General features: G+C 41.9%; 1 protein-coding gene and 1 pseudogene across 1 annotated transcript; both read right to left on the bottom strand.

Moving 5' to 3' along the window:
- Positions 4,828-5,765, bottom strand: OR1J30P (olfactory receptor family 1 subfamily J member 30, pseudogene; annotated as a pseudogene).
- Positions 22,123-23,064, bottom strand: OR1J6 (olfactory receptor family 1 subfamily J member 6). The gene has a single exon (NM_001389869.1). The coding sequence runs from the start codon at positions 23,062-23,064 to the stop codon at positions 22,123-22,125; it is 942 nt and encodes a 313-aa protein (NP_001376798.1).
- Positions 23,065-26,421: the final 3,357 nt, after the last annotated feature.

The raw sequence follows: 26,421 nt of genomic DNA, 5'->3' as shown, positions 1-26,421 counted from the left end.
GTCTCCAAAAACATTAAAAACAGAACTACCATATGATCCAGCGATCCCACCTCTGAGTATATATCAGAAAGAATAGAAATCAGGATCTCAAAGATATTTCTACATTCCCATGTGTATTGCAGTACTATTCATGATAGTTAAGTTATGGAAACAACCTGAATGTCCATTGACAGGTGAATGGATAAAGAAAATATGGCATAGACATACAATGTAATATTATTTTGCCCTTAAAAAAGGAAATTCTGAGATTTTTTACAATGGGGATGAACCTGGAAAACATGCTAAGTGAAATAAGCCAGTCTTACAAGGAAAATTACTGCATGATTTCAGTTTAAGAAATTCACTGAAGCAGAGAATAAATGGAGATTATCAAGTGCTGGAGAGGAAAGGAGCGGAAAATGTAGTGTTGTTATTCAATTGATATCAAGTCTCGTTTATGCAAAATGAATCAGTTCTAGAGTCCTCCTATACAGCACATTGCTAGAGTCAAAAATTCTGTATTGTGCACTTAAACACTCATTAAAGAGTTTTCATTACCACTTTGTGGCCACAAAGTGGTAATGAAAACTGTGTTAAGTTTTCTACCACAAAAAAAGGGACACGAGGAAATTTTTAGAGGAGATAGACATGTCAATTACTTGATTGTGGTGATGACTTCACATATGTGCGTGTATATGTCCAAACTCCTCAGATTATATACATTCAATATGTACAGTATTGTATAACCATCACACCAAAAAATCTGTTTTAAACAAACATGCTAAGACTACATCCAGGCAGCTCACAAGTCAAACACACACATAGAGAGAGTCCACTACACACACTGAATCACATATAATTAAACCCAACACACAAATAGGAGAAGGCAATGGCAATCCACTCCGGTGTTCTTGCCTGGAGAATCCCAGGGATGGGGGAGCCTGGAGGGCTGCCGTCTATGGGGTCTCACAGAGTCAGACACGACTGAAGCGACTTAGCAGCAGCAGCAACACACAGATAACTTACACACACCCACACAAGCACACACCCATGCAGTGCAAGAGAATCCCAGCCCTTCATGGTCTGTTATCAGCCCATTATAGGACTTTCTGTTGTGTATATGTACCACAGCTTTCTTATCCATTCATCTGCTGATGGACATCTAGGTTGCTTCCGTGTCCTGGCTATTATAAACAGTGCTGCGATGAACATTGGGGTACACGTGTCTCTTTCCCTTCTGGTTTCCTCAGTGTGTATGCCCAGCAGTGGGATTGCTGGATCATGAGGCAGTTCTATTTCCAGTTTTTTAAGGAATCTCCACACTGTTCTCCATAGTGGCTGTACTAGTTTGCATTCCCACCAACAGTGTAAGGGGTTCCCTTTTCTCCACACTCTCTCCAGCATTTATTGCTTGTAGACTTTTGGATCGCAGCCATTCTGACTGGCGTGAAATGGTACCTCATAGTGGTTTTGATTTGCATTTCTCTGATAATGAGTGATGTTGAGCATCTTTTCATGTGTTTGTTGGCCATCTGTATGTCTTCTTTGGAGAAATGTCTATTTAGTTCTTTGGCCCATTTTGTGATTGGGTCATTTATTTTTCTGGAATTGAGCTGTAGGAGTTGCTTGTATATTTTTGAGATTAGTTGTTTGTCAGTTGCTTCATTTGCTATTATTTTTTCCCATTCTGAAGGCTGCCTTTTCACCTTGCTAATAGTTTCCTTTGATGTGCAGAAGCTTTTAAGTTTAATTAGGTCCCATTTGTTTATTTTTGCTTTTATTTCCAATATTCTGGGAGGTGGATCATAGAGGATCCTGCTGTGATGTATGTCAGAGGGTGTTTTGCCTATATTCTCCTCTAGGAGTTTTATAGTTTCTGGTCTTACGTTTAGATCTTTAATCCATTTTGAGTTTATTTTTGTGTATGGTGTTAGATGGTGGAAATATTCAAACATCTGCTTTGTCCAATACAGTAGCACTAACCTCATGTGACTACCAAAGACTTGAAATAAGGCTAGTACAAGTAAAGAACCAAGTTTTTAATTTTAGGTAATTTTAATTTATTTTAATTTTATAGCCATCCGTGGCTGGTAGCACCATTTAGTCAGTGTGTGAACCAGTGAACACATGGTTGTACCAGCAATGTAAACATACCTTGTCTCTCTCTTTCTCCTAGTCTTCACATCAATGCACATATCTAGGGAAAGAGATGCTTCCCCACTTTGCTCAGACTGATGTTGATGCTTGCTGGTTCAGGCTGCTACCTAAATACCCATCTCTTGTACCTCCATGACCTAAGGATCTTTAGCACCTTCCATGCCTGACTATAAGAACTAGAACAATGAGCAGGAAGATTCATTTTTATCAATAAGAGTAAGGCCCCAGGGACTCAGCCCCAAGCTTCTTGTTAGAAAAGAATCCAACTGAGCTAATTGGCAAATTTCTTGCCTTTTTCTTAAGATGGATCCTTGCAGAGACCAAAGGGTTGAGCCACAGGAGTCCTGGGAGAAGGTGTCCCTAATGTCACTGACATGTTAGCGACCTCTCTGCCTGCTCATGAGGATAAGGAGAGGAGAATGCCCTTGACCTTTGAAGAACTCAGCAATGGACTCTGCCTCCCCATATATCACAGTAAGGTCCAGAGAGAGCAGTATTAGCCCTTGAGATCCCCACACCACTGATTGTGTGGAATGGGAACCGATAAATTTCAGTCTGTTTAGACATATTAAAGCCCACAAGCTCAAGTTGATTTATGTCCAGTTCTAGCTTGACACCATAGACTTCTTTCCAGCCTCTCCTTTTCCATATACATGGCATCTTTCCCCAACTGATGAATTACTTCCTTTTCCAGAATCAGTTCAGTTCAGTTCAGTCCCTCAGTCATGTCCAACTCTTTGCGACCCCATGAATCGCCGCACGCCAGGCCTCCCTGTCCATCACCAACTCCTGGAGTTCACTCAGACTCAATAGGTTTATTTATTTGCTAAATCTTTGAATACAGGTAATGTCACTTGAACTTAAACCACTGTTAATGACAGACTAACTTCAGCTCAAACCTTGCTTAATTTTTTCTTCACTGTGAGAGTAGTTTATAGACAAAATTCTGTGTTTAATTATTATTTGATTATTTTATCCCCCCCCCCTTAGTCCGATTATGGTATTAATTTGAAAAATAGTTAGGCGCATTTTTTGTTTTCTACTTTGCTTTATTCTCCATCATCTTCTATTTACTTATAGTAGGTAAATGGTAACATCATCAAACTATACAAATAAATATACTATCACTCCATCTTTTCCTATCCCATACCCACCCAACTCTTGTAGGTAAACAATTTCATTAGCTTCTGACTTATTCTTTGTGTGCTTTTTCTTGCTTAGTGGGAAGTTACATGTATATGTTATTTTCCCTTTACTTTTACACAAGAAGTAGCATGCTATAGATGCTGTCTTATATATTTCTTTTGTCATTAAATAATATAGCTTGGAAATCCTTCCACACTGATTCCTAGATATCTTTGTCATTTTTTCATAGCTTTGAAGGGCTCAATTGCATGATGTTCCACAAAGTTTCCTTTTGAAGCCCTAGAATAAGACAGCAGTGATAAATATACCAAATGCCATCTAACTGTATACCTCAAATGATTAAAATGGTAAATTTCAGGTTTTATGCATTATACTACAATAAAAGATTTTTTAAAGAAAAAGCAAGACACAGTCTCTACATAAAGTACAGAAAAGAATTATAAATTAATAATGATATGTGATTAATAGGTTAGCAGAGGGGAAATGGAATAATAAAATATATATTTAATTAATCAAAAGGGAGTAGGAAAGACAATAAGTATAAAATCAGATATCTCAACTAGAAGACATGTAGAAATGCAGGGATTTCCTTGGTCTGTTGGTTAGGATTCTATGCCACCAATGTGGGGAGCATAGATTCGATGATCTCTGTTTAGGGAACTAGAATCCTGCATGCCACACAGTGCAGCCAAAAACAAACAAACAAACAAACAAACACATAGAAGAAAACATATAGAAATATGAAAAATATAACTTCAAGTACATTCTGATTAGATTAGATTAGATGTTAAGAGAGAAATTCTCCAGAAATGATTGCCAATCTACATAAAAGAGCAAACCCCAACTTCACACTGTTAACCACTGACACTTTACAGATAGAAGAACATAACAAAGTTTAAAGTGGTGGAAAAAGTACCATGTAAACACTAATAAAAAGAAAGCTAGTATATCTATACTAACATCAGAAGAAGTAAATGAGACGTTAAGTTGGGAGCCATTGCTAAAGAGAAATGTCTCTTAACTATAAATGTAGTGGTATACTGTTAAATGAATGAAAACTGCTCTCTATTGTAGGGAAGACTTGCTTTGTAGCATTTGCCGATTTCCATAGTGTAATTATCCCCATTATGGCTGATTTCAATCCACCAGCATGTTGTCATTGAATATGGAGTTGAAAAGAGACGTTCACAATCAGCTTGAAGCCAATGCATCCAATTTCAGCACACCTTACAGGGAAGAATTAGCCCACCAGGAGTAGATCATGATGCTAAATCTGTGTGTCCTCAACAACACAATATAAAAATGTTTTGCATAACATTTTCCCACATATTTTATGAGAGATGAGGAACAAACAGAAAAAATTGAAGATAAAGAATATTTAAGAGTCCAAGTAACAAACTGGACTTTGTTGGCATATTAACAGCACTACAACATGACAGCAGAATGTATATTCATTTGAAGTTACACAAAGTTGCCAACCATACAATAATTTTAGGAGATATATCTCACTGTGCTCATGGCTGCAATAAGAGGATTTAGCGACTGTCATTTCAAGAAGTTAGCCCTATTGAGAAATATTTCTAGGGCTTGTTTTATGTCTCTGTTTCTGAGGCTATAGATAAAGGGGTTCAGCATGGGAGTATCTACTGCATATATGACTGAAGCAACTATATATTTGTCATTGGAGCCCCATAATGAGGAGAAAAATTAAACACCAGCAAGTGTCCCATAGTATAAAGATACTACAAAGAGGTGGGAGCCACAAGTGGAGAAGGCTTTAAAGAGTCTGTTAGTGGAGGGGACCCTCAGGATGATGGTCCCTATATGAACATATGAGCCCAAGATGATACTCAGAGGCAAGATGAACAGCATTCCTCCTTCAGTAAAGATGACCAGCTCATTGATGGAAATGTCTGAGCAGCTCATCTTCAGGAGGGAAGGGAGATCACAGAAGAAGTTGGGGATAGTATTTTCAGCACAGAAAGACAGTTGGACCAAGAGGAGGGTGTGCAACAGGGCATGGATACAACAGAAGAACCAGGACACAGCTACCAATGAGATACACAGCTCCTGCCTCATGACAGTGGTGTAGTGAAGTGGCTGGCATATGGCCACGTACCTGTCATATGCCATCACTGCAAGAAGGAAGTTGTCAAAACAGCCAAAAAGTATGAAAAAATACATCTGGGAAATGCACTCCACGTAGAGGATGGATTGTTGCTGAGTATGCATGTTCATCAGCATCTTAGGGATGGTAACAGAGGAAAAGGAGACATCAGTGAAGGCCAATGGCTGAGGAAGGAGTACATGGGGGTGTGGAGGCGAGCATCCAGCCTGATGAGCAGGATGATGAGCAGGTTGCCTAGCACCGTGGTCAAGTACATGCCCAGGAACAGGGCGAAGAACACGCCCTGCTGCTCTGGCTGGATGGGGAGCCCCAGGAGGAGGAACTTGGATGTGCTGCTCTGGTTCTCCCTCTTCATTCTCTTCTTAATTTCTGCTGAAAAGTGGAGAATGTGGGAAATGTCAGTGAACATTCCATAATATCATAATGTCCTTTTTAGTATGAAAATTCTTACTTTTTGCTACCTTTCTCTTTATTTCTCCTAATTGTTGGTGAATGAATCAGTCTGTCCCATTCTGGCTTTCTTAATGCATCACACCCTCACATTAAGCAAGTCTCTTTCCAAAAAAAAAAAAAAACAAAGGATATTATTCTTTATTCAATAAATATTTATCAAAAAACAGCTTCATCCCATATTAAGCACATAATAATGAACAGGACATGAGAAGTCTCCAGAGTTTAGGGAGTTTGCACCTTTATATTAAGCAGGGTTCAAACCTCTGTAGTTTACTAGGATCAAAAACGTGAATGGAAAGACTGCTTTACACAGATGTATAGAACAGTCTTTTGGACTTTGTAGGAGAGGGCGAGGGTGGGATGATTTGGGAGAATGGCATTGAAACATGTATAATATCATATGTGAAACGAATTGCTAGTCTAGATTCGATGCATGATACAGGATGCTCGGGGCTGGTGCACTGGCATGACCCAGATGGATGGTATGGGGAGGGAGGTGGGAGGGGGGTTCAGTATGGGGAACACATGTACATCCGTGGCGGATTCATGTTGATGTACGGCAAAACCAATACAATATTGTAAAGTAATTAGCCTCCAATTAAAATAAATAAATTTATATTAAAAAAAGTGAATGGAAATAAAAACAAAAGTAAACAAGTGGGACCTAATTAAACTTTAAAGGTTTTGCACAGCAAAGGAAACTATAAACAAGGTGAAAAGACAACCCTCAGAATGGGAGAAAATAATAGCAAATGAAACAACTGACAAAGGATTAATTTCAAAATTATAGAAGCAGCTCATACAAATCCATACCAGAAAAACAACCCAATCAAAAAATGGACAAAAGACCTAAACAGACATTTCTACAAAGAAGACATACAGATGGCTAATAAACACATGAAAAGATGCTCAACATTGCTCACTATTAGAAAAATGCAAATCAAAACTATAATGAAATATTACCTCACACTGGTCAGAATGGCCATCATCGAAAAAAATCTATAAACAATAAATGCTGGAGAGGGTGTGGAGAAAAGGGAACCCTCTCACACTGTTGGTGCGAATGCAAATTGATACAGCCACTATGGAGAACAGCATGGGGATTCCTTAAAAAACTAGAAATAAGACCACCATAAGACATATACCCTGAGCAAACCAAAATTGAAAAAGACACACATGTAACCCAATGTTCATTGCAGCTGTATTTACAATAGCTAGGACACGGAAGCAACCTAGATGTCCATCAACAGATGAATGGATAAAGAAGCTATGGTACATATATACAAAGGAATATCACTCAGCCTTAAAAAGGAATGCATTTGAGTCAGCCCTGATGAGGTGGATGAACCTAGAGCCTATTATACAGAGTGAAGTAAGTCAGAAAGAAAAACAATCATCATATACTAATGCATATATGTGGAATCTAGAAAGATGGTACTGATGAGCCTATTTTCAGAGCAGCAGGAGAAGGGCATGGCAACCCACTCCAGTATTCTTGCCTGGAGAATCCCATGGACAGAGGAGCCTGATGGGCTATAGTCCATGGGGTCACAAAGAGTCGGACATGACTGAGCAACTATACACAGCACAGCACAGTGGAAATACAGATGTTGAGAACAGAATTATGGACATGGCTGGGGGTGGGGAGAAGGAGAAGGTGGGAGGTAGGATGAGAGTAACATGGAAACACACATTCAGTTCAGTTCAGTTCAGTCACTCAGTCGTGTCCAACTCTTTGCGACCCCATGAATTGCAGCACGCCAGGCCTCCCTGTCCATCACCAACTCCCGGAGTTCACTCAAACTCATGTCCATCAAGTCAATGATGCCATCCAGCCATCTTATCCTCTGTCATCCCCTTCTCCTCCTGCCCCCAATCCCTCCCAGCATCAGGGTCTTTTCCAATGAGTCAACACTTCACATGAGGTGGCCAAAGTATTGGAGTTTCAGCTTCAACATCAGTCCTTCCAATGACACCCAGGACTGATCTCATTTAGGATGGACTGGTTGGATCTCCTTGCAGTCCAAGGGACTCTCAAGAGTCTTCTCCAACACCACAGTTCAAAAGCATCAATTCTTCGGCACTCAGCTTTCTTCACAGTGCAACTCTCACATCCATACATGACCACTGGAAAAACCATAGCCTTAACTAGACAGACCTTTTGTTGGCAAGGTAATATCTCTGCTTTTCAATATGCTATCTAGGTTAGTCATGACTTTCCTTCCAAGGAGTAAGCGTCTTAATTTCATGGCTGCAATCACCATCTGCAGTGATTTTGGAGCCCCCAAAAAATAAAGTCTGACACTGTTTCATATGTAAAATAGATAGCCAATGGAAATTTGCTGTATGACTCAGGGAACTCAAACCAAGCCTTGGTCACAACCTAGAAGGGTGGGAGGGGACATGGATATACCCATGGCTGATTCATCTTGATATTTGGTAGGAACAATGCAATACTGTAAAACAATTATTCTTCAATTAAAAATAAATAAATATGTTAAAAAACGTGAAAAGGGCACCAGGTCAGAGGTATCAGTCATTTCCTCATCAAAAGGATGTGCGAGTCCCTAAACTGAAAGAGAATTGCTAAAGCTTTGTCATGGGCTTTCAGTATAATTGGCTGCCTTCTTCTTGCTTTGAGTCACCTAAAATTCCCTGTTATCAAAAAGTGTCCAGGGACTTCCCTAGTGGTCCAGTGGCCAAGACTCCACTCTACCAATGCAGGAGGCCTGGGTCCAATCCCTGGTCAGGGAACTTGATCCCACATGCCTCATCAAAGAGCTCACATGCCACAACTAAAGAAAAAATCCCACATGCCACAACTAAAAGGTCCTGCATGCTGCAACCAAGACCCAGCACAGCTATGTAAATTACAAACAAAAAACGTGGTCTCCAAACCAACAACAACAGTACCAAGCACTGTTCCAAGTGTTTTACATGTACTTTCAAATGAAATCTTCATGATAACTCTAACAAATGAGTATTATTAAACACATTTTAATCATAAGAAAGCAGAAGTATGTAACATTTACTTTGCTTTTTATTTTTTGGCTGCTCTGGGTCTTTGTTGCAGTTGGCGTGCAGACTTGGTTTCCTGGCAGCATATGGGATCTTAGTTCCCTGATCTGGGATCGAACCTGCATCTCCTGCACTAGAAGGCAGATTCTTAACCACTGGATCACTGAGGAGGTCTCAAGTGTGCAGTACTTGAATGTGCAAAGATACACACCATTAAGTGCAACAGATGGAATCACAGCATTTGTCTCTCTGTCCAGAATCCATCTCTTAACTACCCTGCATAGAAAGTATATCCTCATTAATTAGAATTTTCAGAGAAGCTATGTTATGTTAGCTACCTTTCTCTAATATGTTCCTAACTCAAAGAAAAATTTACCACTCATATTTACATATTATACAGTTTACAAAGGACTTTTACATGGATTTTAACCTCTCAAAGCAATAATTATATATTTAGGGACTGCTTAACATTTACACAAGGCAAATGTTATGTCCTCATCTTATAGATGTGAAAACTGAAGCTAAAGAGATAAATGACTTACCTAAGGTGATTCAGCTCTTTCATGGTGGATTCCAGGTTTAATGTTTCTTTGCAAGTTAGGTTACATGTAAGGATTACTAACCAGATGGACCTAAAGAGGGAATCAAGACTGACATTCTCCCTGAAGTAGGGGAGCAGGACAATGAGTCCTCATTAGAGACTAAGAGGAAAGAACAAATTTGACTCCATATTGGATGTATTTAATTTACTTTAACATTTGTATTCTATTGTTTTTGCTACAAGCTAAGAATGTTGCCCAGGAACTTCCCTGGTGGTCCAGTGGCTGAGACTCCAGGTTCCCAATGGAGAAGGCCTGGATTCAATCCCTGGTCAGGAACTAGATCCCACGAAGATTGAAAATCTCATGTGCCATAATGAAGACCCAGCATAGTTAAATAAACAATTTAAAAACAAACAAACAAACAAAAGAAAGTTGCTTATAGCCTTAAATATATAAAGGCTAGCCCATTCTCAAGGCTCTGTTCTTTAAAGGTATAATATTTTTCTATTCATATAGGGATTAAAAAGTTGCAGAACAGAGAATAGCATTTGTCTTATTGGAGGTTTACAGGAACATCTTGACCTGACCTAAGGACAACTGCAAAAACACAGGATTCAGACATGAAGAAGTTTGCAACAACCAACCACATCCCCTTCCCTTTCAGTATAAAAGGAGCCTGAATTCTAACTAGGGGAAGATGTTTCCTTGGAACACCATCTTTTCAGCCTGCTGGCTTTCCAAATAAAGTCATTATTTCTTGCCCTAAAAATTTGTCTCTCAATTTATTGACCTGTCATGTGGCAAGCAGATTTATTGAGACTGGACTCAATAACAGGTCCATGAACTCTATCAGGGGCACTGAATTATTTTTAGTTCATGGCCACCAAAGAAGACAGTGACTTGATCCTTATGGGGAAGCATGGCTGCTCACCAACACACATTGGGTCAGTCCTTGTCGAGAAACCAGAAGAAAGCAAGATGACAGGAACCAAACAGCAACCTTGATTCAAGTAGGATCTTGTGAAAGAGGCAGCGGGCCACCAGCCCTGGAAAGGTCAGACCCTGATCTTGAAGTATGACATGGGGCCTTTGGATGAGCCTGTTGTCTTCTTTTACCAGACAATGGTGAAAGAGGAAGCTCCGTGACACATCCATTGGGTTTGGAGTAACATAATAAAAATATCTCCTTGTTAATGAGTACCAATTATGTTCCAGGCTTGGTGCTGAATAATTTGTATGTATTGTCTCATTTAATCCTCAAAATATCACTGTGAAGTAGGAACAGTTATTTCTTCTTTACCAGGGAGGATTCTAAACCTCAGAGAACTGCAATCACTTCCTAAGACCATAAAAACATTTAAGGGCCAGACTGAGGATTAGGCTCTGAACAGTGCAGCCCCTGATCTCATATCCGTTAGTATGTGGCAGCTACCCACGGGTTTTGGAAATGCATGTGAACCTTCCCCACTCATTGCAGTGTTGCGGCCACTGTTGAAGGACAGTTAAGGGAATATTTGGGCTCATGGGGTGAATCAGAAGCCCCTAAAACTTGCACATGAAACACACATTCATGTGCACACTTAAAACACTGAATTGCAATTTCTTACCACCTGTGACTTATAGGGCAGTAACTATGGCTTATAGATCAGTTACCCAAAGATTAACAAAAATAAATTCACAAAGAATACATGAGATGATGCTTGGGGCTGGTGCACTGGGATGACCCAGAGGGATGATATGGGGAGGGAGGTGGGAGGCAGGTTCAGGATGGGGAACACATGTACACCCGTGATGGTTGCATGTTGATATATGGCAAAACCAATACAATATTGTAAAGTAAAATAATAATAATAATCCATATAACTACACACAAACACTTGTATAATCTCAACACAAACATAAAACAACCAGTAACTCATAAAAATCACATATCAGATGTAAATGCTAACTCTGAATAGAGACTCATACATGCAAACACATATATTAAATAACAAAAAAACACAAGGTCACACATATCACACAGAAATCATCCAAGAAGCACACCATGGCACAGACATGCCTCTTCACAGTCAGGCAACCAACAACATGTATGGTCACACACCATCATTGAAAAATGAAATGCTCCAGGGCTTCCCTGGTGTCTCAGATAATAAGAATCTGCCAAGCAGGAGATACAGATTTGATCCCTGGGTGGGGAAGATCCCCTGGAGAAGGAAACAGCAACCCACTCCAGTATTCTTGCTTGTAGATTTCCATGAACAGAGGAGCCTGGTGGGCTACAGTTCATGGGGTTGCAAAGAGTCGGATGCGATTGAGCGATTTTCACTTTCAACCCCCACTGATCTATACCCGATCAGGTGAAGGCAGTCAATGAGTGAGACACTCAGGCTCCATTCACTAAGAAGAACTACCCAATAGATAATGTGCTGTGCTGTACTTAGTCGCTCAATCATGTCTGACTCTTTGAGACCCCATGGACTGCAGCCCACCAGGCTCCTCTGTCCTTGGGGGTTCTCCAGGCAAGAATACTGGAGTCCATTGCCATGCCCTCCTTCAGGGGATCTTCCCAACCCAGGAATCAAACCCAGGTCTCCCACATTGCAGGCGAATTCTTTATCAACTGAGCCACCAGGGAAGCCCCCAATGAACACTACCTGTAGATAAAATGTAGAGTAAATACACACACACACACACACACACACACACACACACAACTCATGAAGAAAACATACATATATCCACATTAAGGAGCAAAGAAACACCACACAGACCCATGTGGGATGGTACGCAGAATTCCAGACACAGACCTTGCCCACTAGAATTCCCAGCTCCATCTGTCCTGTGCCACTCCTTAGTGAGTTCAGGCACTGTCTAATCCAAGCAATTTCCCAAGTCTTGAGCTTCTGATGAGAACACCAGGAACAAAAAAGTAAGAAGGAAGCCTCTGTGAGCCCATAACCTCTTGAGCTTCCTGTGTCTGTCCTTGAACTCCAGAACTACAGGCAGGAGGAGACTATTTTACAAGCCTCAGAGAGGATTCCAAGAAGTCCCTCAGCTCCCAGTTGAGGAAAAATTCAAAGTTGACTAATTGCCTCCAATCCCTACCAGACCTTGGGGAGGAGCCTGTGCAGGGGCTGAAGGGGCTGAGCTTCTAAAGCCACTTGAGAGGGTTCCCCAGACCTCAGGGATGCCCTGGGCCCCTCTATGCCTGCTCCAAGTTCCAGCTGGGAAGTAGGAATGGCTTAGTCATCCTCCACGACTAATGCTGCCAATGCACTGGGTCAGTTTCTCCCAAAAGCATAGAAAGTCTGGCTTCTGCAAACCCCCACACCACTTACACTTGCTACCACATGAGCACAAATCTAGCTTTGACTTCACATCCTGCAGGAACCTTCTCTCCCTTGGGAAAGACTCCAGAGCATGGAGGGGAGCCTTTCTAAGAGAGTGTAGAGGGAGAAGATTGAGTTCTTGGGCTCATCAATCAGAAGAACTGGGTCTGGGCTATGCCAGGTAACTGTTGGCCCTAAGCAAATTAACTGCAGCCCTGCTTCATCAGCTGTAAAGTGCAGATAATAACTGCATTGTCATCCTGAAGTTATTATTGAGATTAAGTGGGATGATTCATGCTAAAGCACACTGTAAGTGCAACATAAACATCAGCTCTTGACATTATTACCTCTGTATCTTACAAAAATATATAACTACATCTAGGATCATTGACACTGATATAGGACTCATATTGAATGATGACTGAATTAACTGATCAATGAATTCTGATTTAATCTATGAATCCGAAACTTCTTAGTAAAACCTTGCCCAAGATCCTTGACATGAATCATATGATCATTTATAATGTATTCTTAACTTCTTAGATCTTTGTATACGAATGAAATATTTTTCTACCATAGGCATCAGTTCAGTTCAGTTCAGTCGCTCAGTCGTGTCCAACTCTTTGCGACCCCATGAATCGCAGCACGCCAGGCCTCCCTGTCCATCACCAACCCCCAGAGTTCACTCAGACTCACGTCCATCGAGTCAGTGATGCCATCCAGCCACCTCATCCTCTGTCGTCCCCTTCTCCTCCTGCCCCCAATCCCTCCCAGCATCAGAGTCTTTTCCAATAAGTCAACACTTTGCATGAGGTGGCCCAAGTACTGGAGTTTCAGCTTTAGCATCATTCCTTCCAAAGAAATCCCAGGGCTGATCTCCTTCAGAATGGACTGGTTGGATCTCCTTGCAGTCCAAGGGACTCTCAAGAGTCTTCTCCAACACCACAGTTCAAAAACATCAATTCTTCGGCGTTCAGCCTTCTTCACAGTCCAACTCTCACATCCATACATGACCACAGGAAAAACCATAGCCTTGACTAGACAAACCTTTGCTGGCAAAGTAGTGTCTCTGCTTTTGAATATGCTATCTAGGTTGGTCATAACTTTCCTTCCAAGGAGCAAGCGTCTTTTAATTTCATGGCTGCAGTCACCATCTGCAGTGATTTTGGAGCCCCCCAAAATAAAGTCTGACACTGTTTCCACTGTTTCCCCATCTATTTCCCATGAAGTGATGGGACCAGATGCCATGATCTTCGTTTTCTGAATGTTGAGCTTTAAGCCAACTTTTTCACTCTCCTCTTTCACTTTCATCAAGAGGCTTTTGAGTTCCTCTTCACTTTCTGCCATAAGGGTGGTGTCATCTGCATATCTGAGGTTATTGATATTTCTCCCGGCAATCTTGATCCAGCTTGTATTTCTTCCAGCCCAGCGTTTCTCATGATGTACTTTGCATATAAGTTAAATAAGCAGGGTGACAATATACAGCCTTGACGTACTCCTTTTCCTGTTTGGAACCAGTCTGTTGTTCCATGTCCAGTTCTAACTGTTGCTTCCTGACCTGCATACAAATTTCTCCAGAGGCAGATCAGGTGGTCTGGTATTCCCATCTCTTTCAGAATTGTCCACAGTTTACTGTGATCCACATAGTCAAAGGCTTTGGCATAGTCAATAAAGCAGAAATAGATGTTTTTCTGGAACTCTCTTGCTTTTTCCATGATCCAGCTCATGTTGGCAATTTGATCTCTGGTTCCTCTGCCTTTTCTGAAACCAGCTTGAACATCAGGAAGTTCACAGTTCACATATTGCTGAAGCCTGGCTTGGAGAATTTTGAGCATTACTTTACTAGCGTGTGAGATGAGTCTGATTATGCAGTAGTATGAGCATTCTTTGGCATTGCCTTTCTTTGGGATTGGAATGAAAACTGCCCTTTTCCAGTCTTGTGGCCACTGCTGAGTTTTCCAAATTTGCTGGCATATTGAGTGTAGCACTTTAACAGCATCATCTTTCAGGATTTGGAATAGCTCAAATGGAATTCCATCTCCTCCACTAGCTTTGTTTGTAGTGAAGCTTTCTAAGGCCCACTTGACTTCACATTCCAGGATGTCTGGCTCTAGGTCAGTGATCACACCATCGTGATTATCTGGGTCGTGAAGATCTTTTTTGTACAGTTCTTCTGTGTATTCTTGCCATCTCTTCTTAATGTCTTCTGCTTCTGTTAGGTCCATACCATTTCTGTCCTTTATCGAGCCCATCTTTGCATGAAATGTTCCCTTGGTATCTCTAATTTTCTTGAAGAGATCTCCAGTCTTTCCCATTCTGTTGTTTACCTCTATTTCTTTGCATTGATTGCTAAAGAAGGCTTTCTTATCTCTTCTTGCTGTTCTTTGGAAATCTGCATTCAGATACTTATATCTTTCCTTTTCTCCTTTGCTTTTTGCTTCTCTTCTTTTCACAGCTATTTGTAAGGCCTCCCCAGACAGCCATTTTGCTTTTTTGCATTTCTTTTCCATGGGGATGGTCTTGATCCCTGTCTCCTGTACAGTGTCACGAACCTCAGTCCATAGTTCATCAGGCACTCTGTCAGGCACTCTGTCTATCAGATCTAGTCCCTTAAATCTATTTTTCACTTCCACTGTATAATCATAAGGGATTTGATTTAGGTCATACCTGAATGGTCTAGTGGTTTTCCCTACTTTCTTCAATTTCAGTCTGAATTTGGCAATAAGGACTTCATGATCTGAGCCACAGTCAGCTCCTGGTCTTGTTTTTGTTGACTGTATAGAGCTTCTCCATCTTTGGCTGCAAAGAATATAATCAATCTGATTTCAGTGTTGACCATTTGGTGATGTCTATGTATAGAGTCTTCTCTTGTGTTGTTGAAGGTGGAAGAAACACCTTGGTGGAAGAGGGTATTTGTATGACCAGTGCATTGATCCTATGCTAGTTTTGTAAATCAATCCAGTTGTTGGGTTTGTGACCAATTACCTGTGTCTAGCACTTCTGGGTTATCTTGGTGAATATCTCCACTCCAAGGCTCTAACTTGTTGGCCCTGAGGAAATTTACTTCAAAAGAAAAATTACAGTCATGTTCAGGTCACTGTTGATATCACTAAATGGACTACCTTCATGTGGCCAATTAATAATGCCTGCTCTGACCCTGGCCATAAAAATATTTTCTTCTATTACTCAAGCTCAATCAGAGCAACAAGCAAAGTTTCAGCCAAGGAATAAAATCTCCCACAATTATGGGATGGATTTATGTAAACACCAGGCTATGGTAATTTAAGCTTAAAGCCTCTTCTATGCAGTGAACAATTAAATCATACTAAGGATAATCAGTCTAGTAATACCAGGAAACTGGCCTGTGTACCTTATGGACAATGCCAATATATAATTTCCCTGAAAGATAAGGATTGGTACAGAGTAGACTAAGTCAGATGCCCTGGGATATACTGGGCTGCACTTAATGGAAGCTCTTGGCTGAATTCTTACTTATGACTGCTAACTATATTATTTGTATGGAACCTGTTTTACAAAATGTCTGTTTCTTACATTAAAAAAAAAAGAACTTTAAGAGTGAGAATAAAGTGTTTGTATGTTTATGCCTCCTGTCAGTGGCCACCAGGGTGATGGTAGACAGCCCAAACCTACTTCCACACCTTGGTCCCTAAACATATATATTCTGCACACAACACCATACAATGGCCAGAACTAGTATCTTAGTGCCCTCATGGTCAGTTACCACACAGGGCTATTAATAAAATATGAGGAACTGAGAATTTATTTTGAATACTTGAGAAGAAAGGCATGAATATCCCTAAAGGTAAATTCTTTTTTTTTAATACAGTAATGACAATAAGGTCATTTGATAACATAGAAATAATTCTTGGGCTATACATTGAGGAGACACAAAAGTCTTGCTATGGTAACTTGTAGGTATGAACTGACTCTTTATGATTCTGAAGGAAAAGCATCTTGGATGTACTTAATCAAATCAAGAAACAAGTTCTGTAAGGCTCTATAGGGAAATATTGTCTAAAATTTTCTCACGTCCTTTTCTTGAAATCCTTTCTGTCTTTTGGGGAGTCTGGGACCTCTTAGTGACAGTAGCTAATTTTTGCTACCTTGTGTGTGTGTGTGCTCTCAGTGGCTCAGTCATGTCCCACTCTTTGTGACCCTAGAGACTGCAGGTGACCAGACTCCTCTGTCCATGGGATTTTTCCAGGCAAGAATACTGGAGCAGGTTGCCATTTCCTATTCCAGGGGATCTTCCCAATCCAGGGATCGAACCCATGTCTTCTGGGTCTCCAGCATTGACAAGCAGTTGCTTTACCACTGTACCACCTGTGAAGGCCCTTTGCTACCTTGCTGCTGTTAAGTCGCTTCAGTCGTGTCCGACTCTGTGCGACCCCATAGATGGCAGCCCACCAGGCTCCCTGGTCCCTGGGATTCTCCAGGCAAGAACACTGGAGTGGGTTGCCATGTCCTTCTCTTTGCTACCTTAGGGCCCAGCTAAATCATATGGATAGATATGGGCTAAAAATATTTCTATATTTTTAAAAATCTATAAAACTTAAAAAAAATTTAGAATATAAAACAAAGTGCAACTATTAGTTTTAGGATTACAATTAGTATCATTGGGGCCTATAGATATGGCTATAAGATCAGATGTTTTTCTCTTCCATTAAATGGTAGCAAAAATAATTCAGATACACTTGGTTTAGTTTGAAAGCCTGCTAAAAAATATAAGAAATAACAAATAATAGTCAGCTATCATTGAAATGGCAAAAACAGGATGCATACCCATAGAGAGAAAAGAAAAAATAAGAATGTCTGGCCAACTGGGTCATTAGGGAAAATTATGGAGTATCTGAAAACCTCCAAATATTTATCTGTGGAGAGTGTCTCTGTGTAATGTTTGCCAGTGTTTTTTCATCTTCACTTCCAGTTTAGATAAGCCATGGTGGCAGCATTTCTGCCATTAAAATTGCTCAGTAAGAGTAACAGTCGAACCCCCTCACCCCTTAAGGTAGTTTACAAGAGTAAATGAGTTGAAGCACATGATGTGCTTAGAACATTGTCTGTGTTAGTCACTTAGTCATGTCCGACTTTTTGTGACCCCATGGACTGTAGCCCACCAGGCTCCTCTGTCCACAGGATTCTCCAGTCAAGAATACAGGAGTGGTTTGCCATTTCCTTCTCCAGGGAATCTTCCCAAGCCAGGGATTGAACCTATGTTTCCTGCATTGCAGGCAGATGCTTTACCATCTGCGCTACTAACATTGTCTGGCATTTTGTTTATTATCTTTTTATTGTTTAGAGACATCACTTTCAGCTGCTCACACATGTATACACAATTTGTTTCATTACCACTGTTGTCATTATCGTGTTCATGCTCAGTCATATCCAACTGTTTGTGACCCCATGGACTGTAGCCTGCCGAGCTCCTCTGTCCATGGGATTTTTCAGGCAAGAATCCTGGAGTGGGTTGCCATTTCCTCCTCCAGGGGATCTTCTCCACCCAAGGATTAAACCCATGTCTCCTGTGTCTCTTACATTGCAGGCAGATTCTTTACCTGCTGAACCATTGGGAAGCTCACAGTTACAATTACCATTGTAGGTAATGACAATTCCATGTTGTTAAATCCAAATGTAGGCATCTTTGACTCAATCTTTCATGCTCCTCTCATTTCCAATTAGTCAACAACTCGTGTTGATCCTAACTTACAGCTAATCACAGTCTACTGAATTTTTACTACTTTTCCCGCTGTTATCCTAACCTCAGTTCAGTTCAGTCACTCAGTCATGTCTAACCCTGTGACCCCATGGACAGAAGCATGCCAGGCTTCCCTGTCCATCACCAGCTCCTGGAGTTTACTCAAACTCATGTCCATTAAGTCGGTGATACCATCCTACCATCACATCGTCTGTCATCCCCTTCTCCTCCTGCCCTCAATCTTTCCTAGCATCAGGGTCTTTTCCAATGAGTCAGTTCTTCTCATCAGGTGGCCAAAATATTGGAGTTTCAGCTTTAGCATCAGTCCTTCCAATGAACATTCAGGACTGATTTCCTTTAGGATGGACTGGTTGGATCTTCTTGCAACCCAAGAGACTCTCAAGAGTCTTCTCCAACACCACAGTTCAAAAGCATCAATTCTTTGGTGCTAAGCTTTCTTTACAGTCCAACTCTCACATCCATACATGACTACTGGAAAAAACATGGCCTTGACTAGAAGGACCTTTGTTGGCAAAGTAATGTCTCTCCTTTTGAATATGCTGTCTAAGTTGGTCATAGCTTTTCTTCCAAGGAGTAAGCGTCTTTTAATTTCATGGCTGCAGTCTCCATCTACAGTGATATTGGAGCCCCCCAAAATAAAGTCTCTCACTGTTTCCATTGTTTCCCCATCTATTTGTCATGAAGTGATGGGACGAGATGACATGATCTTAGTTTTCTGAATACTGAGTTTTAAGTCACCCTTTTCACTCTCCTCTTTCACTTTCATCAAAGGGCTCTTTAGCTCTTCTTCATTTTCTCCCATAAGAGTGGTGTCATCTTCATATCTGAGGTTATTGATATTTCTCCTGGCAATCTTGATTCCAGCTTGTGTTTCATCCAGTCCAGCATTTCTCACTATGTACTCTGCATATAAGTTAAATAAACAGGGTGACAATATACAGCCTTGACGTACTCCTTTTCCTATTTGGAACCAGTCTGTTGTTCCATGTCCAGTTCTAACTATTGCTTCCTGACTTGCATACAGATTTCTCAAGAGGCAGGTCAGGTGGTCTGGTATTCCAATCTCTTTAATAATTTCCACATGAGAATTATTACACACTGCCACTGCTAACTGCTGCTAAGTTGCTTCAGTCGTGTCCGACTCTGTGCAACCCCATAGACGTCAGCCCACCAGGCTCCGCCGTCCCTGGGATTCTCCAGACAAGAACACTGGAGTGGGTTGTCATTTCCTTCTCCAATGCATGAAAGTGAAAAGTGAAAGTGAAGTCGCTCAGTCGTGTCCGACCCTCAGCAACCCCATGGACTGCAGCCCACCAGGCTCCCCCGTCCCTGGGATTCTCCAGGCAAGAACACTGGAGTGGGTTGCCATTTCCTTCTCCAATGCATGAAAGTGAAAAGTGAAAGTGAAGTCGCTCAGTCGTGTCCGACCCTCAGCAACCCCATGGACTGCAGCCTACCAGGCTCCTCCATCTATGGGATTTTCCAGCCAAGAGTAGTGGAGTGGGGTGCCATTGCCTTCTCCGTATTACACACTATGAATTATTAAATTTCATCTTAGCTATTTTTATGACTTTATTTATCTAAAACAATATACCACACACCTTGATTCAAACTTAAATGTAAGGAATTTTATTCTAAAGAAAGTAGCGTATCACATTTGAAAATTCTTTTCTTTTTTTTTCAGCTGTGCCCCACAGATTGTGGGATCTTAGTCCCCAGCCAGAGATTGAACCTATGCTTTTGGCAGCGAAAGCATAGAGTCCTAACCACAACTCAGTGTCAGTAAATTAAGAAGAAAGAGGAGAGTGAAAAAGTTGGCTTAAAACTCAACATTCAGAAAACTAAGGTCATGGTATCTGGTCCCTTCACTTCAAGGCAAATAGATAGAGAAAAAATGGAAACAGTGAGAGCCTTTATTTTGGGGTCCTCCAAAATCACTGCAGATGGTGACTGCAGCCATAAATTAAAAGATGCTTGTTCCTTGGAAGAAAATCTATGACCAACCCAGACATCATATTAGAAAGCAAGACCTTATATTGCCAACAAAGGTCCATCTAGTCAAAGCTATGGTTTTTCCAGTAATCATGTATGGATGTGAGAGTTGGACTGTGAAGAAAGCTGAGCACTGAAGAATTGATGCTTTTGAACTGTGGTGTTGGAGAAGACTCTTGAGAGTCCCTTGGACTGCAAAGAGATCCAATCAGTCCATCCTAAAGGAAATCAGTCCTGAATATTTATTGGAAGGATTGATGCTGAAGCTGAAACTCCAATATTTTGGCCATCTGATACGAAGAACTGACTCATTGGAAAAGACCCTGATGCTGGGAAAGATTGAAGGCAGGAAAGAAGGGGATGACAAATGATGAGATGGTAGGATGGCATCACTGACTCAATGGACATGAATTTAAATAAGCTCCAGGAGCTGGTGATGGACAGGGAAGCCTGGCGTACTGCAGTACATAGGGTCACAAAGAGTCGAACATGACTGAGCGACTGAACTGAACTGAAAGTAGGTGTAACACACAAAAATGCAATATTTTTCAGACCTCTAATCATAGCCAAAAATCGCTTCCCTTCTTAGAGAGGAAACATATAATATGTACTATTTTCCTCAGAAAAAGGAAGTCCATGTATGTCGATACTACAGTAAGTCATTCAAATAGATAAGGCAGCAATTTAAGATGTTGACTTAACAAAATTAGAGTTGCTGGTAATGCCAGATTCCAAAGGTTATTAAATATAGTGAAGACAAGAGACATACCTAAAGCTAAGGCCATGAGTTACAATATCCATAAGGTTGTAAAGTCAGTGGGTTCTAGAAAAATAGGCAGAGAACACAATCCAAGCAGAGGAAACCGAAAAGGGGGAAGGACCATTGAAATCAAGGAAAGTTTGATGGGTACCAGAGACAAGGGCAATATCAGTATCAGTTAGCTTTGGCTGCATAACAAACCATCCCAAAACTTAGTCACTTAACAACAATCACTTGTTTATATGACATTTCCATGAGCTGGCGATTTGGGCTGGAACTGTGCTCAGTTGGATGGTGCTTTTGGTCTAGGCTAGGTTCAACTGTTCTCAGTAAAGTGAAAGTCACTCAGTTGTGTCCAGCTATTTGCTGTATAGTCCATGGAATTCTCCGGGCCAGAATACTGGAGTGAGTAGACTTTCCCTTCTCCAGAGGATCTTCCTAACCCAGGAATCGAACTCAGGTGTCCCACATTGTAGGTGGATTCTTTACCAACTGAGCTGTCAGGACTCACTCATACCTCTGCAGTCACCTGCCAGGTCACCTGGGAACAGATTGATTGTTAGCTGGAACACCTTGCTTCTCCTCCATGTGGTCCCACATCTTCACACAGTCCAACTTGGACTGGTTCACCTGGAGATCTCAAGGTTCTGAGAGTGGCAGGAACACAATCTACCTGGGCTTGGGACACTCACAACCTCACTTTCACTGAATCTATTAATCAAAATAAGTCACATGTCCTGCCCAGATTCAATGGGTAGGGAAATAAACTCTCACTTGGAAGGGAGGGCTGCAAAATATTGTGGCCCTTTTTGCAATCTACTGCAGTCGCCTACACAATTTTTCAGAACATGTCTCTGAAAGCATCCTTTAGTGGGTAACTTTTACTTGGCAAAAATAATCCCCTTCTTGTATAGAATTCCCAGGGCCGATTTCATGTCTCTGTTCCTCAGGCTGTAGATAAAGGGGTTTAACATGGGTGTCACCACAGTATGCATAAGTGAAGCAATTGTGTCTTTGACTTTGGAATTGTTTGTTGAAGGAAAGAAGTAAATCATTGCAACAGTCCCATAGTACAAAAACACCACAAAGAGGTGGGAGCCACAGGTGGACAAAGCTTTGCAGATTCTCTTGATGGACGGGACCCTCAGGATGGTGGCTCCAATGTGAATATAAGAGCCCAAAATAGCACTCAATGCCAAGAAGGCAAACACGCCCCCCTCAGTGAAGATAACTAACTCATTGAGGGAGATGTCTGAGCACGCCAACTTTAAGAGGGCAGCTGGTTCACAGAAGAAATGGGGGATGTTATTGTCAGCACAGAAAGACAGTCGGGACAGAAGGAGAGTATGCAGCAAGGCATGGACACAAGAGAAGAACCAGGATCCAGCCACCAGTAAGACACACAACCCCCCCCTCATGATGGTAGTGTAGTGGAGTGGCTGACAAATGGCCACGTACCGGTCATAAGCCATCACTGCAAGAAGGAAATTGTCAAGACAAACAAAAAGTAGAAAAAAATACATCTGTGCTATGCACCCCGCATAAGGAATGGATTGATCTTGAGTCTGCATGTTCACGAGCATCTTAGGGACAGTGACAGATGAGAAAGACACATCAGAGAAGGCCAAGTGGCTGAGGAAGAAGTACATGAGGGTGTGGAGGCGAGAGTCCAGCCTGATGAGCAGGAGGATGAGCAGGTTGCCCAGCACCGTGATCAGGTACATGCCCAGGAACAGGGCGAAGAACACGCTCTGATGCTCTGGCTGGATGGGGAGCCCCAGGAGGAGGAACTCAGACACGCTGCTCTGGTTCTCCCTCCTCATTCTCTTCTTAATTTCTGCTGGGGATAAAGGGAGTAGAAAATATCAAAGACTGAGATATAGTGATTGTTGTCACCATGGGTACATTACAGCCATGTGCTTTTTTTTTTTTTGCCTGGGGACTGCATCAAAATTCAGGCAAACTGCATATTTTTCTGCTGGAATTTTCTGTCTGCATCCTTCTGGTCACAGAGTGCATGAGATTTCCAGTGGCAAACGAGACTTTCTTTCAAAGGAGACTAATGTAAATATCTTCATTTGTTCAACCATATTCTAGACACTATTCTTGACACTGGGAATAGAACAGAAAATAACATGTAGTCACACACACACAGACACACAAATCATAGACCTCAGAGACCAACATCCATTCACTTTATGACCTATACTCATTCTAGGTTAAAAACAGTCAGGATTTGTGTTACTTTCAAACAAACTAACACATACATACAACACAAGACATAAACATCACACCTAGCCTTGAGACAAAGCACAACCCACAAAAAAGCACATACTATATACACACAGATACACATGCAGTCATGCAATCAATTAAAACACACAAACATAAACCTAGGCAGCATGTGTGTGTACACACATACACACACACACACACACACTACCAGGAAGATTTTTTTCAGCCCTTTATATTCTATCTAAATCCTTCCTACATACAGAGAGTTGATACACGATTCAGTCACCCACTGAATACACTGGGTATACAAATACAAAGACACATATGTGCACACACATTCCTGCATGGACATATACATTCAGTGTCAAGAGATGATTTTCCATCTTCCTCTGACCTGTGACAATACTTGGGGAGCTCAGACACCTCTGTTCAAGGCTGTTTCCTGAGCCTTCACTTGCTATGCAAGAAACCAGTATCTAAGGAACAAGAAGTTCTCGTGACCTAAGGATCTTCTGAATGTTTCATGCCTGTTTCTGAGCAGCAGAAAAGTGAGCAAGAATATCCCCATTCACCAACCAGGTTAATACCAGCAGGAAAACAACCCTGAGCTCTGATTAGATAAGGAGCCTGCCTGAGCTATTTACCTAATTTCCTGCCTTCCCCTGGAGAGGTAATTAGGGGCTGAGTCCCAGGAGTCCCAGGAGAAGGTGACCTTGATGTTAATGTTGATGCCTTAGAAACGCATCCCAGGAGAAGGTGACCTTGATGTTAATGTTGACGCCTTAGAAAGCAGAAGTGACCATGGTCACCTTGGCTTCTGAAGGACCCACAGCATAGAGCTAGCCACCGCTCCCCCACTCCCCCCGTGCATCACAGAATGACCCAGACAGAGTAAAGCCTGGCCCTTGCATATTCCCACATCACTAGCCTCAGTCTCCTTTACAGCACATATTCTAGGACCACTAGGAGAGCTTACATGTCTCATCATCTCTGCCCAGAGGGGCTGAGGCTTGTTCAGACAGAAGCAGGGTGATGAGGTTGATCCCAAGGGCCTTGGACACAGACTGACCCAAGATCAGTACCATTCCTGCCACTTACCCACTGGGTGCCCTGAGCAAGGATGATCCTGTTCCTCAGATCTGATAATAGTACCTTGTTCATGAGGTTATTGTGAGGGTTAAACGAGATACAGTATGTGAAAGCACTAAGCTCAGCAAGTTTCCTGAAAACCAGTTGGTCTAGGGGACTAATAACCTGGTCAATTTACCAAATGAAACATTCCCCTTAATCACTGTGCCAGTTGCCATCACCGTGTGACCCACCAAACTAAGTCTTTATTTATTTTAAATTATGATAGTAACTAACCAAAAGCAGGCTGTGGATGAGGGAGAGGCACACAAGACTTTCATTTCATGTTTTACTTTTGGGAGTGGCTCTTGTTCCTTCATCAGTAAGAATGGTGGGAGCTGCTGCCCAGGCCCCACCACCTCCAGGAGCTATGGCAGCAGCAGCAATGGGGCCTGCTAGCTCTGCCCAGGGCCCGCCAGCTCCATGGGCTCTGCTCCCCGCACCACTGTCACCCTCGCGGTCGACCCTCGGTATGCTCAGCGCGTCTCCCGGGAGCGGGCAGCGGTGCCCGCCGCAGCCAAGAGGCCTGGAGTCTGCAGTGCACCGGCCGAGTCCCCGCTGTGAGCAGGCGCATTGCCAGGCGGGCGTGAACGGGACGCGCGAGGCCACAACGCGGTCTCTCAGCGCCCTCAGCAGTCCTCCGCCGCCGGCCGGCGGCCCACACCCCAGCCTCCATACACCGAGTCTGCAGGCCCCTGAATGTTGAGTTTTAAGCCAACTTTTCCACTCTCCTTTTTCACTTTCTTCAAGATGCTCTTTAGTTCCTCTTTGCTTTCTGCCATAAGGGTGGTGTCATCTGCGTATCTGAGGTTATTGACTTTTCTCCCAGCAATTTTGATTTCAGCTTGTGCTTCTTCCAGCCCGGCATTTTGCATGATGTACTCTGCACAGAAGTTAAATAAGCAGGGTGACAATCTACAGCCTTGACATACTCCTTTTCCTATGTGGAACCAGTCTGTTGTTTCATGCCTAGTTCTAACTGTTGCCTTTTGACCTGCATACAGATTGCTTAGGAGGCAGGTCAGGTGGTCTGGTATTCCCACCTCTTGAAGAATTTTCCACAGTTTATTGTGATCCACACAGTCAAAGCCTTTAGCATAGTCAATAAAGCAGAAATAGATGATTTTTTGTAACTCTCTTGCTTTTTCGATGATCCAGCTTATGTTGGCAATTTGGTCTCTGGTTCCTCTGCCTTTTCTAAAACCAGCTTGAACATCTGGAAGTTCACAGTTCACATATTGCTGAAGCCTGGCTTGGAGAATTTTGAGCATTACCTTACTAGCGTGTGAGATGAGTCTGATTATGCAGTAGTATGAGCATTCTTTGGCATTGTCTTTCTTTGGGATTGGAATGAGAACTGACCTTTTCCAGTCCTGTGGCCACTGCTGAGTTTTCCAAATTTGCTGGTATATTGAGTGTAGCACTTTAACAGCATCATCTTTTAGGATTTGAAATAGCTCAACTGGAATTCCATCACCTCCAATAGCTTTGTTTGTAGTGATGCTTCTTAAGACCCACTTGACTGCATTCCAAGATGTCTGGTTCTAGGTGAGTGATCACACCATTGTGGTTACCTGGGTCATGAAGATCTTTTTTGTACAGTTCTTCTATGTATTCTTGCCACCTCTTCTTAATATCTTCTTGAGGGTTGGACTAAAAAGAAGGCTGAGAGCTGAAAAATTGATGCTTTCGAGTTGTGGTGCTAGAGAAAACTTTTGAGAGTCCCTTGGACAGCAAGGAGATCAAACCAGTCAATTCTAAAGGAAATCAACCCTGAATATTCATTGGAAGGACAGATGCTGAAGCTGAAGCTCCAA

Source organism: Bos taurus, chromosome 11 (genome assembly GCF_002263795.3).
Source record: "Bos taurus isolate L1 Dominette 01449 registration number 42190680 breed Hereford chromosome 11, ARS-UCD2.0, whole genome shotgun sequence".
NCBI classification, from domain to species: domain Eukaryota; kingdom Metazoa; phylum Chordata; class Mammalia; order Artiodactyla; family Bovidae; genus Bos; species Bos taurus.
Note: the sequence above shows the minus strand (reverse complement) of the source record. Positions and strands in the feature narration are given on the sequence as shown.

What these genes read in the sequence shown, in the direction of transcription:
- OR1J6 (NM_001389869.1), bottom strand. Translation starts at nt 23,064, where the DNA reads ATGAGGAGGGAGAACCAGAGCAGCGTGTCTGAGTTCCTCCTCCTGGGG.